Consider the following 15,157-nt stretch of genomic DNA (forward strand, 5'->3'; position numbering starts at 1 on the left):
TGTGGACAAAAGTTCTCCGCCGATACGGACACCTTATCTCAGCCTATCGATGTATACTCGTACGTACTCCATCTCGCTCACCCACAAGTCAATGGATTGATGCTTGTGAAGACGTAGCCGAGCAGTAAAAGCAATTACCGCAGCGGATCAAAATCTGACCAGTCATGCTTTGTCGTCTTCGGTTTTGTGCTTGAAATAGGCTTGCTTTCGGGCACAAGAAGACCACCACCCCAGCCTGGCGGTGCAGAGACGCTTGAGCGTGGAGATGGCGTCGAAGCTGGCAGTGTTGGCCGCGCGAGTGCCATTGTACTTTTGGATAATTCTGTAGTCATGTTGGACTTTTCAGAAACAAGTGTATCAAACAAACTTGGCGTTTCTTTAGTCTCTGCTTCCGTGGACGAACGCACTGCCGGCGGCGCAGGCACAGACGAGCTCATAGAGGTCCTGGGTGTGCTTCGAGTGGACGAAGATACTTGCGCAGGCGTACTGTGAAGCAATGTCATCATATCACCACTCTTGAACACCATCGCATCCGAAGGGGCAAACAGGTCATCAATCTCGGTAGCATTGGTCTCTTGACGAGCATATCCCACCAACGCCTCAAAATCAATTTCGCCTCCTGTACTAATGCCGCCATTCGTGGACGGTAGAGCTGGCTTGGATTTCGTCTCTCGTGGGACTGCATGCTCATCTGTATGTTTCTCCATTTGCTCTTTATCGCGCAAGTGTGCCAACTGTTCTTTTTCCACCGAGTCACCTATCGTTTTAATAGCCCGCATGAACCGTGAGAACTGCCGCTCATTTAACGATGGACACATAGCCATGACCCACAGTCTAGGCAGAATGGATGCAGCCTTTATGTGTCGGTCCACCTTTTCCGAAACAGCTTCATACACAGCCAAGGCCGCTACCATGACAGAAGGTTCGCGTGTCTTTATGCGGCCTAACGTGGGAAGCAAAACTTCCGACATGGAAGGGGATTCCAGAAGGGGGACCATAGCATGGAAACAAATCAAACTGCTTACTTTCAAGGAAAGTGTTTTTGTTTTGGTGAAAAGAGTCACAAGTTTTGGCAGTAACTTGTCTTTGATGTGTGAGTACCCAAGCAGCTCACAAATTTGCGGAATACGTTGCAGCGCATTCTCCTGGATAGCAATGCTTTCATTGTCCAAGGCAGAATAAAACAACGGCATGACTTCATCTCGAAACAATGTCGGTGTTGTCTTGCTTACAAACATATCGGTTTGATTCAGCAATAACATTTGGCACTGAGGCGGGTCATGCACTGTGAATTGCGTCTTGAGTCGCGGAAGTACGTTGGTCGAGAACTCCAGGGAAGAAAGTTGTTTTGCAATATAAAATACATTAGGGAATATGTAAGGAAGGAGAGACTTGTCTGACACGGCTTCCAGAAGCTGTTGTAAGTACATTCTATACGTACACCCGGTAGAAGCTTTCGGCGAAGCAGTGTAGTAGAGAATTGAGGCAAAATTTTGTAAAGACCACGGAGGAACTGAACTTTTTCAGAGCGAGTGCGAGATGCAAAACTATCACGTTCCATGAATTTTAGCACCGAGACCATCATGCTGTTGAAATAAGGCAGGGATTGGAACGTCTTTGCTGTATACCGCCCCTCATCCGTCCTTGTGATCAAATTAGTTAGGATCTTTTGTACATCATAGGGAAGCAAATCCCATTTAGCAATATGCAGTTTCTTCGGCAGCTGATTTGCGTACGACGACAGGGCATTAAGGCTTCCCTGCGTTTGATAGGGCGTGGTACCTTTGTTTAACGTAGTGAATAGGAGAATACCCAACGAGTACATGTCATTGCTTGTACTGAGCTTATGGTCCAGGGCGTACATAGGATCCATATAGTCCATGTCGTGCTGCAAGGATAGAGGCAATTCGTCTTCCTCACCTCCCCCAGCCCAGTGTCCTTGTTCTCTTGCCTCTTTCAAATTTGTGAGATAGCCAAACCCCCCTAATTTCCAATCACCTTTAGCATTGATCAAGACAGAAAGGGGCGTCAGATTTGTATGTATTTGCTGTGTATCGTGAAGAAACTCAAGAGCCCTAGACAGTTGCAAAAAGCCTTTTTGTATCTCAGTCTCGTCCAGCTGCAAATCCGGATTAGAAGATTCCATCGCAGATGCGGCTAATGTAGAGATTATCCGCTCTGTGGCAAAAGAGATACCACCCCTGGCCTCTTCCAATGGCTCTACAACTTCAAGGACGCAAGGGTGACGAAGACGTGAGAGTGTTGTAACTTGTCGCTTTAGATGCTCAATCACCTTTATGCGTTGATGCCCTCTTTCGGAGGGCATATACGTCCATATAGACACAGCATCCCGCGTAATATGAGACGTAGAAGAGCTCACAGAGCTAGTTGATTTCTTGTTGGCAGCATACACTCTCCATGGGCCCACATAAAACCTGCATAATGTCAACGTCTTTGTTAAATACGTACGATGGTGTTCCGTCTTCAATAGCATAATTGACTGATAAATTCGTCCTCCCTCTATGATACATGAGATACGCCATCATTATACATACAGATAAGACGACGCCTGACTCCAGAGCGAGGCCATGACAAGGAGCTTGCGGTACAGAAGTGTTGGTTGAAGATTACGTAAATGTCAATGCGCAACCGACTTGCTTCTTGACATGGACGTGCTTATATCGCAGCTGCAGGACAGGTCACAATGGGATCCGGAAGAAAAGGCAGATGCAGCTGAAGAGTTATCGAATGAGCTAATCGCCTTACAATCAATCTATGGCGAAGACAATGTTGAGGTTTTGTCGGGGAATATGCTTACGGATGCCATATCTCTCATCATTCGTATGCCTCATGAGGAGCTGAATGACCCTATTCGTTTCTCTCTACGACTCCCCACTGGGTATCCTAACACGGATGAGAAGCCCCAGTTAAATCTTATTAACAGGTATCTCGGTCCTTTGCCGATTGATTCTTCAATCCAAAAAGAAGTTGAGGCTACCTTCAATCCTGATGGGCTGGTTCCTTGGGTTCGAGGTGAACCTCTGCTCTTCCAAGGACTTGATTCAGCCTTTGAACGTATTCGATCCTGGTCCGAGACGAAGGAGGAAAGCATGTCCTTTTCTACCGACAAGGATTCTTCGAAGCAAAAAGAACCTCAAGACACGACGCTTCCCCCACAGCGACAAGTCGACATGAGCAAACTAGTTCAAAGCGAAGTTATTAGTGAGCGTAAATCAGAGTTTCTGGGACATGCTATTCGAATTTCACATCCTGACGAGGTGCGTATGTACACTGCTCCAACCGTGACAGGTCCCCATCGTCCTTGCATATATACTCGATTCAGATAAAAGGATTCAACGAGCTACCCATCCCACTATATATGCTTGGGTCTGCCGGACACCGGATGGTGTTCTTCATCACGGTAGGTTCTACTATATGGGCTGACAGAAGATTGTGACGACGATGGAGAAGCTGCCGCTGGCGGACGATTGGCGCATCTCCTCCAATTACTAGTACGTGTAATTTGAGTCTAATCATCAGGAAATTGAAAATGCACTTGTTGTAGTTACGCGCTGGTTCGGTGGGGTTTTGCTGGGCCCTGAACGATTCAAACACATCAACCGTGCGGCGCGTGATGCTCTTACCAAAGCTGGGATGGTGTAATTTAGCGCTACAGACGCGTCGCTTTTACAATGTCGCGACAATTGATAAGGCTGCGTTATGGGCCAGTCCATTGGCTGTACTCTCTTTCGTGCCTTACAGGAGAGCCATTGTTGGTCCCCCTCAGCTACGCATTGCATAGCCGCGATTCTATTTTTACCGCTGATTTGCTGCAATGTTACATTCTTGCTGCGGGAATCCGGTGAAGCGCTAAATTCCCTCCGTAGCAACATAAATACAACTTTGCCACACACGTGGGTAGGTGAGAGAAGTTTGATCTCTTTTGTCCCTTACCGATAACAGCTTGCCTGTTTGTATCCTACCATGCTTTATACAAGGCTCCTTTTGTTGGTGCCATTCTTGCATGTAGTCCTGGCCTCTGTGTCGGACCAAGCGCACTCGAAGGGGTTCATTCGCGAACTTCGCCGTCGCGGCTTGGCGTCGGGCCCCAACGACTTGAACGGCAAGACTTTTGACTATGTCATTATTGGTGGTGGTCAAGCCGGAATGGTTGTAGCTAACCGCTTGACAGAAGACCCTAATATTAACGTTGCCGTGATTGAGGCGGGTCCGACTGGCTATGACAGTGATGATGCGAGCCGAATCAACGTACCGGCTGCTAATCTTTACCACTCGCCGGCAAAGACGCATCTTGACTGGCAATACACTGTGGAAGCCCAGCAATACTTGAACGGTGCTACGCCACCGTGGCCGCGTGGTAAGGTTCTTGGTGGCAGCAGTGCTATCAACGGTCTCTACTATGTCCGTCACAGCAAGGCTGAGCAGGATGCCTGGGCTAACATGATTGGCGGTCAGGATATTTGGAGCTGGGACAAGATTTATAACGCTATGAAGAAGGCTGAGAACTTCACTGGTGCTAAGCCGGATGTTGCTGACCTTGCCCGTATTTCGTGGGAGACTTCCTCTCACGGTCATGGTGGTCCCGTCCAAATTTCGTACACAGGAAAGACCTATGAGCTCGTCGGTGCTTATATCAACGCTAGCACTACCGCTGCTGCTCCCTACTCTCGGGATCCCGACAGCGGTAACAACATCGGTACATATGTTGCTACTTCGACCATCAACCCGGCCAACTGGACACGAAGCTTTGCCCGCCCCGCCTACTTTGACCCTTATCAATTCCGCTCGAACCTAAACGTTTTGACTGGCTATATGGTGACGAAGATTGTCTTTGACAACTCGGACCCTTCCAACTTAAAGGCGACCCAGGTCAAGTTCCAAAAAAGCCGTGATGGTACTGAATATACTGTTAATGTGGGTCGTGAGGCTATCCTTAGCGCTGGTGCCATTAATACCCCTCAGCTTCTCCAGGTGTCTGGTGTTGGTGATGCGAACTTGCTTAAGCAGAACAACGTTACTCTTGTTCTTGATCTTCCCGGTGTGGGTTACAATCTCCAGGACCACCTGGCTGGCGGTGTTGAGTGGGGTCCTAAGGACCCTTCTCAAGTGCCGCCACAGAGTATTACTGGTGACAGCCTTACTGACTCGTATGTCAACTCTGCCGTGGCCTATGTCAATGGCTCGAACGTCATGAAAGATCAATGGAACACATTCTTGACGAACGTGAAGAACAACCAGACAAACGCTGTGAATGCGTACGACGCTCCTGATGCCGTCAAGCAGGGTTACGCTTTGACCTATCAAACAACAGTGGACATCATGGAGAAGTTGGTCGGCACTATTGAGCTTATCTTCTCTCTTACCTTCAGCAAGGTTCAGGTCCAGTCTGCTCTTCAACACCCACTCTCTCGTGGCTCTGTCTTGATCAAGTCGAACAATGTATTCGACTACCCCAAGATTGATCCGCGCTACCTTGAGCAGAGCTCTGACATGGATATGCTTCGTGAGGGCTTCAAGCTTGCGCGTACTGTTGGTCAGACTGCTCCATTGAGCAACTACCTCGCTAGTGAAACAAACCCCGGTACTGGTGTCACCAGCAACCCTGACTGGGAGAACTTTATCCGTGGTCGTGTGGGTACCGAGTACCATCCATGTGGTACTGCTGCCATGCTTCCGCGCGAGAAGGGTGGTGTCGTTGACAAGAACCTTCTTGTGTATGGTACCTCGAACTTGCGTGTTGTTGACGCTTCGGTTATTCCTGTTGTTCTTGCTGCTCACTTTATGTCGGTTATCTACGGTGTGGCTGAGATTGGTTCAGATCTTATCAAGGCTGCGCAGCAATCTGCTACTGCACCGCAGCAGAAGACCAACAACACCAGTGCGACTGGTGGTGCCGCAGCTGCCACGGCTAGCAACAACCCGAACAACAATGCAGGTAAAAAGCAGGGTGCCGCTAACCCGTCCGACTCTGTCGCTGCTAACAATAAGGGAAGCAACGCCGCAAGCTCTTACAAGGCATCGGCCGTACTTATCAGCATGTCTTTGATTCTGTCTGCCCTCTTTGCTACCCTATGAGCACCTATCTGTTTGGTGATTAAGGACTTAAAAAATCCTTGGACTAAGTTGGAGTCACGTGCAAGGGATGTTTGTTGGTAAAGCACGTTGCTCCATATTTTTTCATTCTTTATAACGCCCCTATTTATAGGCGTATCTGACTATAAGCTGATGTAGTAGACATTTCACATTCTTAAGTTTACATAAGATCTTCGCCTGCCAATAATTTTGTTTTTCACCCGCGCAATATGCAGAGTAGATGTTTTCAAGCGAGACTTATGCGGCTTACTGCATTCTCGCGCCGGAGTTCAGAAGTACAGCCCGGTGGCAGTAAATGTATATTTTAGGCACGTATAGATTTATAGCTAGCCTCACCTGTTTCTACATCCTAACTAGAACTACCTCACCCTCCCCTCTTTTACCGTCTTTCTTTTATTTCCCAATGAAGGGGTTCATCTCTTTGGCTGCCGTTTCTACGGCGCTGGTCTTGACTGCTTCGCAGGCCATGGCCTTTGTTAACGTGACGTCCTTTGATCGTCGCTCTCTGACAGCTAACGGCTGGGACCTGGACGGCAAGTCGTTCGATTATGTTATTGTCGGCGGTGGTACTGCTGGTCTAGTTCTTGCTAACCGTCTCTCTGCGGATGGCAGCAACTCTGTGGCCGTGATTGAAGCCGGTAACAGTGGTTACGATGACAATGACAAGTTTACCACTCCGGATGCTACTTTGTACGACTCGTCTGTCAACACGCAGTACGACTGGCAGTACAAGACGACTTCGCAGAAGAACATGAACGGTCGTCGTGCTTCGTGGCCTCGTGGTAAGGTCCTGGGTGGTAGCAGTGCTATCAACGGTCTCTACTATGTCCGCCACAGCCGTGTCGAGCAGGAGGTCTGGGCTGACCTTGCCGGTGGTAACGCCAATGACCACTGGAACTGGGACAACATGCTCTCGCACATGAAGAAGAGCGAGCACAACAAGTCTCCTCTCAAGAGCGTTCGTGACCAGGCTCACATTCAGTACAACCCTGACTCGCATGGTCATAACGGTCCTGTTGACACTACGTGGCCCGCAGTGATGTACCGCCCTATCGGTGCCTTCATGGAGGCTGCCAACTCCGTTGCTTCTCCTTACACTAGCGATGCTTACGGTGGTGAGAACCACGGTACCTACATGGCTAACTCGGCTATTAACAAGGACAACTGGCACCGTAGCTTCTCGCGCAACGCGTACCTTGACCCGGTTCTGGACCGTGGTAACCTTCACGTCCTGACTGGCCACCAGGTTACTGAGATCATGTTTGACCAGTCGAACCGTGACAACGTTGAGGCTACGGGCGTTCACTACTCGTCCGGCAAGGGTCAGGATGTCCACACTGTGCACGCCAACAAGGAGGTTATCCTTTGCGGTGGTGCTATTAACAGCCCTGCTCTTCTCCAACTTTCAGGTATTGGTGACGCTGGCCACCTCCAGAGCCTTGGTATCGACGTTGTTGTTGACCTCCCGGGTGTCGGTGAGAACCTCCAGGACCACCTTTCGGCCGGTATGTCGTTCTCGGCTAAGCACAGCCAGGACCGTGGCCCCACCTCGGTGACGGGCAACGCTCGTAAGGACTCGTATGTGAACTCGGCTGTGTCGTACGTGAGCATGGACAGCCTCTTCAACAACAAGGACAGCATTATCAGCCAAATCCAGGACCGTGCGAACAGCATTGTGAACAACCACAATGTGGCCGACTCGGTGAAGAAAGGTCAGCGCAAGGCCTACAAAGCTATCGCTAACCGTATTTACACCTCGAATGTGTCTCCGGTGGAGATTCTCGGTAACGTCATGTTTGGCTCGATTAGTATTCAGGCTGCACTTCAGCACCCTCTGTCTCGTGGTTCGGTTCGCATTAACAGCAAGAATGCGTTCGACTACCCGACTATTAACCCGCACTATCTGGCTGAGGACCTTGACCTTAAGATCCTCCGTGAGGGCTTCAAGCTGGCTCGCCTCATCTCGCAGCAGTCGCCGCTGAAGGAGCTCATTGGCCAGGAGAACGTTCCGGGTGACAAAGTGCAGTCTAACTCTGAGTGGGAGGACTGGATCCGTCGCTCGGCTGGTACCGAGTACCACCCTAGCAGCACCTGTGCTATGATGCCGCGTGGTGATGGTGGTGTCGTTGGCACCGACCTGAAGGTTCACGGAACCCGCAACCTCCGTGTGGTCGATGCCTCGGTTACGCCTTTGGCCATGTCGACTCACTTGATGGCCGTTGTGTACGGTATTGCTGAAATTGCTGCTGAGATCATTCTTGGTAACTAAGCTAACTATATCGCAGCTTTGTTTTCAAGCATATTTTGATTTAACCTCTTCTCTTATGTCTTGCTGCATTGGATTTTATGTAGCTTCTCTATTCAAGTACAATGGGGCTCTCTGTAGGGCGCCTCTTTCATAGGCACTTAAGAACTTAAAGATGTGTGTGTATTTTCTTATTGTCAAAGGGTTGCCTGTGGTGGTGGTACATTGGCCTGCCTGTTGGGCCTGCCTGTTGGGCTTAGAAATTGCACGTGATACCCCACGACGCTCGTCCCTCACTACCGCATTGCAGCCGCCGTCATGGGCGCCTCAGAGAGTCGACCTGAAGGCGACGGAAATGGTATGTAGCTTTATGCTAACTGAGTAGCACCTAAACTCGGGTATCATGTTATCAGAGTGGCACAAAAGAGCCCTGCACAACATGCTGGCTTGTATGTTTATACTTTCGTCTGACCTTTAGCGAGCCGTTCTTTGATTTTTGTGTTGGTATTAATGGCCAGTCGCTTGTCAATGTGACAGCTCGGCCACCTGTTGCATCTCAGACTAATCAGGCATCATTTCCTACTCACGCAACCTGGCAAATGATAGAGAAAATGGAGGGTCAAATGATTACGCTCAACGTGTGGAACTCCAAACGACAAGAGTATCGCGATGTCAATCTCGTCCCTTCTCGTGCATGGGCTGAAACACATACCTCATCACAAGATCAACCCTCTCTACTTGGCTTGACACTTCGTCTCTGCAACCCATTAGATACCATTAGCCATGTTTGGCACGTCCTTGATGTGGTGGAGGGATCTCCGGCGGACTCGGCTGGTTTGGTCCCCTATGGTGATTATATCTTGGGATGGACTGGTGGTCCCTTGCAGAAAGAGCATGATTTCTTTCAGCTAGTGGAGCAATACGCTAACCATAATTTGGCCTTGTATGTGTACAACAGCGATTACGATCACACGCGCGAAGTGGTCATAATGCCGAATCGAGACTGGGGAGGTGAAGGCCTTCTTGGCTGCGGCATAGGGTTTGGATTGCTACGTAAGTATGTTTACAACTCATACTAGATCGTATTCCTAAGCCACAAAAACAATGGGAAGACCCCAACTTGGGTTCCGCCTACAACGAAGAGCCAACTTACCAACCCGAGGGGGCACCGGAGACAATGGACGCTTATGCCTCTTCCATCCCTGCAGAGCCACCAGCGCCTGCAGCGCAATATGCCAGTACGGGTGTTACATTAAATATACATGAAGAGGAAGAAGAATAAACTAATGCAATGCGGTTCGTACCTACTATAGTTGTTTGCCCATGGCGTGTATACAGGCCGACTATAGGATGTATGCTTTACGACATCAACGACTCACGGAAGGCCATAGCACCCTGCACATAGCCGTGCTCAAATTCCCAGGCCGTGTTCTTGTCTTGCACTTGGTTCGTAAAGGCAGCCAGACGCAGCTTGGCGAGGTAGGGGATAAGACCAATCTCCGAATCATGGTTCAGGAAAGCAAGCGAGTCGCTCCACGACGACTTGAAGCCTTCCACAAAGTTATCATGCTTGAACTTGCCACCCATAGAGTCCCAGTGGCTAACATGCCTTTCATAAATTGGCTCCAAAACGCTGTCAGCGCGGCTTTGCATCTCCTGCACGCTTGCATTACCGCCGCGGAGAGCCTGGCGAGGGTTCAGCGAAGGAGGCATTATACCTTGCTCCATGGCAGTGTACAGACACCAGCCCGGGTCAGGGCCACCCTCTTTCTTCAGCGTCCAGTAATAGTAGCCAGCAGTGAAGTGCTCGAATGCTTGCCATTCGGCATAAGCGTAGGCCCTCTGTGCCTCCTGCTTGTTGCCGTGACCGTGCAGCGACTTCGGGTTCAAGGCGGCACTCCACTCACCCACAATTATGGAGCCATTCGCTTTGTCCGACATCTTCTTGAGCCAAACAGCCGTCTTGCCGCCGTTTGGCTCCAAATGGTTCGCATGGTCGCTCGCCGTGGTGTTGTGGTCTTGATGCGTGAAGCAGCGGTAGAAGTGGTGGTCAACGACCAACGGGTTTCCAGCATCGTTGTGCTTGTTGACAAAGCCGGTGTAGTGTGACGTGTCCCAGCCATCACCGATGTACAATGGCAGTTCAGCGCCCTGAGGTGAGGCTTCGGAGCGAATGGCCTTGATGGCATCGATGTAAAAGCCTTCCAGCGCTGCCGAGTTCTCTGGCTCGTTCATCAGCTCTAGGCCAATGACGTTCTCATAGCCACCAATAGCAGAAGCTAGAGCCACCAGAATCTTAATCGTAAGCTTGCGGTTCGAGCTAGCATGAATACCGTGCCACAGGTGCACCTTTCCATCACTCTTACCTGAGTGGCCATCTTTGTTCTGGCCACCGGGCACACCGTGAAGGTCAATAAGAACACCAATGTTCAACTGTTGAGCCTTCTGAATAGCACGGACCACACGCTGCCAGGCACCCTCGTACACAGCGGCGTAAGGCTCGAATTCCGTGCCCTTGAGCAGGCCGTGCACATTCGGGTTGCCAGCAAGGAAGTGTACGTAATGGATTGGAATGCGCACCGAGTTGATGCCATGACCGGCCATCCACTGCATGGTCAGAATTTACGCTTGTACGTACCTGCCAGTCACCATCGTTGATAAAGTTGTCCCAGTGGTTTTCCAGCATGGCCTTGGCATCATTGGCGTTCATGCCCGAGACAATATCCAGCTCACTACCCTTCGGATCCTTGGCATGTTGGAAAAGACTACCTGTCAGCCACGACTCAAGCGAGAACCATGAGCCGAGGTTTACACCACGTTGCTTGCGGACCTTGTACACGAGTTTCTTGTCCAGAGGAGCATTGAGCTGAGGCACAGCAGTGTTGGCAGTCATGCCATGGTTGCTGTTACCATCGAGCTTGTTCTTTACTTTCTCAATAATCTGCGCATGAGCACCAACCCTTCCTATTACTTACCTTGTCCATGATGTTGTATCGTAAAGGATCCTTGCCCGATGGATTCGTGGCGGGGAAAACCCCTCAATTGGCCCGTGCTTAGCTAACAGTTAAATTTAGGCTGTCTCCACAACACCTCAGCCTTTTCTTGACATGCCGCCGCAGCTTCGCATATCGGCGGGGCCAACCGCCACTGAGTTACAACCTGTGTCTGTGAACGACGATGAAAATCCATTCATCATCGATACGGATGAGTTTCAAGGTCGTATTACTGTCCGAGTGAAGGATTTTCATAAAGAATCTTCAGACCAGGACGAAGAGTCTACGACAGCTCCCTATTTCTCCCTGCCGTATGGTAACCACATGACGTACAGCATCCAAATTCAAGGTATGTGGACCGATCTGTATCTCATTAAATAGGGCGTTTCTTGCATGAGGTGTCTGCAAACGATTTAGTGTTTGGAAATCAGTTTGATCAGCCCATTCGCGTATGTGGACCGAAATGTACTTACATACCAGGATCATTTGCCCTATGGAACTAGTGTGGCTCTGCGTTTTATTTCCGTGGTGGATCCAACATGTACGTCTTACAAAAACTCACTCAAGTGAAACACGACCTGTATTCGGATCAGCCATGGGCATTTTCGCCGCTTCTCGCAACGATGTATCGTGTGAAAGCAGATCGGGTGTCAACTACGGCCTTTGAGGATTGTACATCTGCGACGGAGTGTTTTGCCTCCAGTGCATGGCCTGCTTTCCCCGATCCGAAGAAAGAAGAGGATTACCTGAGTGACAACATTTCTCCGTTGTTTTACAAGCACATCGACGAAGACTCGGAGCCTTCTCTCTTGGAAGATCTCGATTTGGATGAGAACGGCGTGAAACAGCTGAATGAAAAGCACAATGTATACGCATTTAAGCAACGAGCGGCTTGGCTCAGAGATGCACGGCGTCGGGAAAAGCTGCTCATTACGCCCCATGACGTGATTACATCCGACTTCTGCAATGGATATGTATGTATATCGGGTCAGTGCTCTAACATACAGATTGACTTCAATACGTGCGTGTGCCAGTGACTAACCCCAGACTCCAACTTGTGATTCCCTACGGAGGTCTGCGCTTTGACCGTACGTTGCATCGTACTTGCTAACCCTACTAGTACAGAAATACTGGGATGGTCAGCCCGTTCGATATGTCTGCAAAAATGCAGCTACGGATCAAGTCTATTTTGTGGTTCAGTACGTACAGCATGAGACTAATGGCGTAGATTTGAGTTGGTGGCAGAGTAGGGCATGATGGCTCTCATAAATCCGCTTCATAAAAGCAAATGCCCTGGGTATCCAACCATGTGCGCAATCGCGCCCGATTGCGCGTCATGGACCCTGTAAGGGTGCCAGATCGCTGAGCCACGCTCATAAACTCGTCCAGGCTGATAGGCTCCATGCGTAGAATTCTTTGGTATAGTTCTGTGTCGGAAAAAATGGCAGTACACAAAGGTTCGTCCATATCGTTGCGCTGGGGGCCGTAGAGGTCTACAGTCTCTTCCACGGTGGAGAAGCTGCCATCGTCCGTATCGTCGGCTGAATCGTTCTGCACGGACGACGTCGAGGTATTGTTCTCGTCTTCATGGTGCTCGGATACATCACTATCCAGATGGATAGACCGTATTTGTTTTTCTAACAAGGACGTAGTACAATCTGTTTTTTTCCTCGGTGAGCTTTTTGACTCGATGATTTCAAAATCCGACGAATGCGTTGTAGTAGAGTCCGTATCTGAGATGACCAGGACAGCTGGCTCGGACGAAGTACGTGGCTCCTCTAGCGGTATGGAGAGTTCAGGATGTGTTGCATAGTACTGATCCAGTAGAGCAATGAGGCCTTGCTTGTTGCGCGATGTCACTAGGCCCAACCGACGACATTCAGATTTGAGAGACACGACACGCCATGACGAAAACGGCGACGGTGTCGAGATAGGGGGCCTAGAAGCGCTTGAAAAGTCGACATACAAAAGATCCAACAAGTGGCTTGCGCGCTTCGAAGGGCTTGACATCACACGAAAGGGGTATAATAGACGGCTTGCAATGCGCCCGACGCCATGCATGGACCGTGCAATGGTTCGAACACGTTGACCTACGAGTACTACAAGTGGAGGCGTCATCCCAAGTTAGGCAGTCGCCCACGCAAGGACTCGGCCTTCCTCCGAGCTCTGACGAATCAAGCGCAAAACACGAGTGCTAATAGCCACTTGCCCAAGCTGAATGTCAAGGATGGAATCGATCGCATCCGACGCTGGCTGGCCGCTCTGAGCGGCTTGTGTAGCGGCTTGAATAGCATCGAACAAGTTAAGATAGAGGGAGATATAACTGCCAGGCAGAGTAGGGATATCACTCGCAGTGAGCCTAGGAGGAGCTGCTGCCGTCACGGGTTTATTGTCTTGCACTGTCGTAGTAAGACGACCAAGACGCACAGCTGCGGGCTCATGGTCTTGGTATACACCAAAGGCATCACCCTTGGACGCAGGTGTCCAGCCTAGCTTAAGCTGACCTTCCTGTGGATCTGTGCCATGCTTAACATAGGAGCCTGCCGTGCCTTCTACGCGGAAACGGAATTGTTCGGCATCGACGTGCGTGGAAAGACACGAAGATCCAAGCACGACACGCAAGCCACCAAGGCGTGCTCCTGCAGGGCAGGCCGTAGCTGGAAGGGGGAGCATCGTGGGATACGTCAAAATGGCCATCCAGTCGTCATCGACCTGCGTGGCGCCCTGTGCACGCTGATTCCGAACAGTGCCAAAGATGGTGCTAGGAGGACCAAAGAGCGATACCACCTGGTCGACAAGATGGGCACCGAGGTCCCAGAGCATGCCACCGCCTTCTTTTACAGGGTCCACCTCTTCACGCCAGCCACCTTACTTGTTAGCATACAAAGTACGTACCCTTGGCAATCGGGCGGAACCGATCAAAGCGAGACTCAAAGTATGTAGGGATACCGATCGCAGAAGGATTGGTTGGCGATGAGTCTGCCAGCAAAGATTTAATGGTGAGAAAGTCACCATCGTAACGTCGGTTCTGATACACAGAGCACACTAGGCCTTTGTTGCGCGCCAGATTGGCAAGCTCTTCAATTTCGCGCTCATGCACAGCAACAGGCTTTTCAATGAGGACGTGCTTCCCTGCTTCAAGACTTTGCTTAGCGTAAGGCACATGTGACGCATTGTTAGTTGTTACAATCACAAGGCCAGGACCTTGAGGCATCGCGGCCAGCACAGCAGGAAGGTCCGGCAGCACCTGTACATCTGGTAGGTCAGCCCGAGCATCGGGCGAAGTGGATGTACTGGAGCGCGGACGTTGAAGCACAATCTTGAGCTCAAATTGACCAGGAAGCGACTTGACAAAGGGAATATGAAAAGTACGGGCCGAGTTACCGTACCCAAGCAATGCCACAGGAATCGCAGGCATGATGGATGTCTGAAGCGTAAAGTGTACAGGAAATAAATAGCGTGCCCCAACAAGTCAGCTTTTGCTAGATAATGGATGCCAATACTACGTAGCGAATATACACGCAATCTGATGAGTATGTATGGACTACCGACCCGCGGCTAACAAGCATTGTTAGTCGCATGGGTACTAAGATGTCCATGCGGGCCTGTTACAAGAACAGGCACGAAGGATGGCAATCCCCCTGGAGTCGCTTTATCTGGACGCCCGCTGAATACACCCCGAGCACATAATAAGAAAAAGCTAGTCCAACGTGCAAATGCAACATCAGAACATAGCTTGTACATTCGGTGTGCAACACGAAATGGACGTCGTTGCCGCACGAAGAAAGAAAAACTGAGGCAGGCG

At 50.2% G+C, this 15,157-nt stretch overlaps 7 protein-coding genes across 7 annotated transcripts; 3 read left to right on the forward strand and 4 right to left on the reverse strand.

Moving 5' to 3' along the window:
• Nucleotides 1–134: 134 nt before the first annotated feature.
• On the reverse strand, nucleotides 135–1,882 carry Malapachy_2992 (other scy1 protein kinase; the record flags this gene model as incomplete). Its single annotated transcript, XM_018137473.1, has 2 exons — nucleotides 135–1,415; nucleotides 1,442–1,882. 2 exons carry the CDS (start codon nucleotides 1,880–1,882, stop codon nucleotides 135–137), a joined length of 1,722 nt encoding a protein of 573 aa, XP_017994154.1.
• Nucleotides 1,883–3,984: 2,102 nt separating this feature from the next.
• On the forward strand, nucleotides 3,985–6,096 carry Malapachy_2961 (gmc oxidoreductase; the record flags this gene model as incomplete). The annotated part of the gene is made up of 1 exon (XM_018137444.1): nucleotides 3,985–6,096. One exon carries the CDS (start codon nucleotides 3,985–3,987, stop codon nucleotides 6,094–6,096), a length of 2,112 nt encoding a protein of 703 aa, XP_017993966.1.
• Nucleotides 6,097–6,580: 484 nt separating this feature from the next.
• On the forward strand, nucleotides 6,581–8,383 carry Malapachy_2962 (gmc oxidoreductase; the record flags this gene model as incomplete). The annotated part of the gene is made up of 1 exon (XM_018137445.1): nucleotides 6,581–8,383. The coding sequence occupies one exon, from the start codon at nucleotides 6,581–6,583 to the stop codon at nucleotides 8,381–8,383; it is 1,803 nt and encodes a 600-aa protein (XP_017993967.1).
• A 294-nt stretch (nucleotides 8,384–8,677) lies between these two features.
• On the forward strand, nucleotides 8,678–9,451 carry Malapachy_2968 (golgi reassembly stacking protein 2; the record flags this gene model as incomplete). The annotated part of the gene is made up of 3 exons (XM_018137450.1): nucleotides 8,678–8,717; nucleotides 8,966–9,416; nucleotides 9,439–9,451. The coding sequence occupies 3 exons, from the start codon at nucleotides 8,678–8,680 to the stop codon at nucleotides 9,449–9,451; spliced, it is 504 nt and encodes a 167-aa protein (XP_017993960.1).
• Nucleotides 9,452–9,718: 267 nt separating this feature from the next.
• On the reverse strand, nucleotides 9,719–11,343 carry Malapachy_2996 (glycoside hydrolase; the record flags this gene model as incomplete). The annotated part of the gene is made up of 3 exons (XM_018137477.1): nucleotides 9,719–10,966; nucleotides 10,998–11,300; nucleotides 11,335–11,343. 3 exons carry the CDS (start codon nucleotides 11,341–11,343, stop codon nucleotides 9,719–9,721), a joined length of 1,560 nt encoding a protein of 519 aa, XP_017993646.1.
• A 1,272-nt stretch (nucleotides 11,344–12,615) lies between these two features.
• On the reverse strand, nucleotides 12,616–13,362 carry Malapachy_3003 (bsp1 protein; the record flags this gene model as incomplete). The annotated part of the gene is made up of 2 exons (XM_018137484.1): nucleotides 12,616–13,291; nucleotides 13,319–13,362. 2 exons carry the CDS (start codon nucleotides 13,360–13,362, stop codon nucleotides 12,616–12,618), a joined length of 720 nt encoding a protein of 239 aa, XP_017994184.1.
• Nucleotides 13,363–13,476: 114 nt separating this feature from the next.
• Malapachy_2998 (oxidoreductase) lies at nucleotides 13,477–14,770 on the reverse strand (the record flags this gene model as incomplete). The annotated part of the gene is made up of 2 exons (XM_018137479.1): nucleotides 13,477–14,219; nucleotides 14,248–14,770. The coding sequence occupies 2 exons, from the start codon at nucleotides 14,768–14,770 to the stop codon at nucleotides 13,477–13,479; spliced, it is 1,266 nt and encodes a 421-aa protein (XP_017994156.1).
• Between the last annotated feature and the right edge of the window lie 387 nt (nucleotides 14,771–15,157).

This window comes from Malassezia pachydermatis, assembly GCF_001278385.1.
Source record: "Malassezia pachydermatis strain CBS 1879 chromosome Unknown scaffold1, whole genome shotgun sequence".
Lineage (NCBI taxonomy): Eukaryota > Fungi > Basidiomycota > Malasseziomycetes > Malasseziales > Malasseziaceae > Malassezia > Malassezia pachydermatis.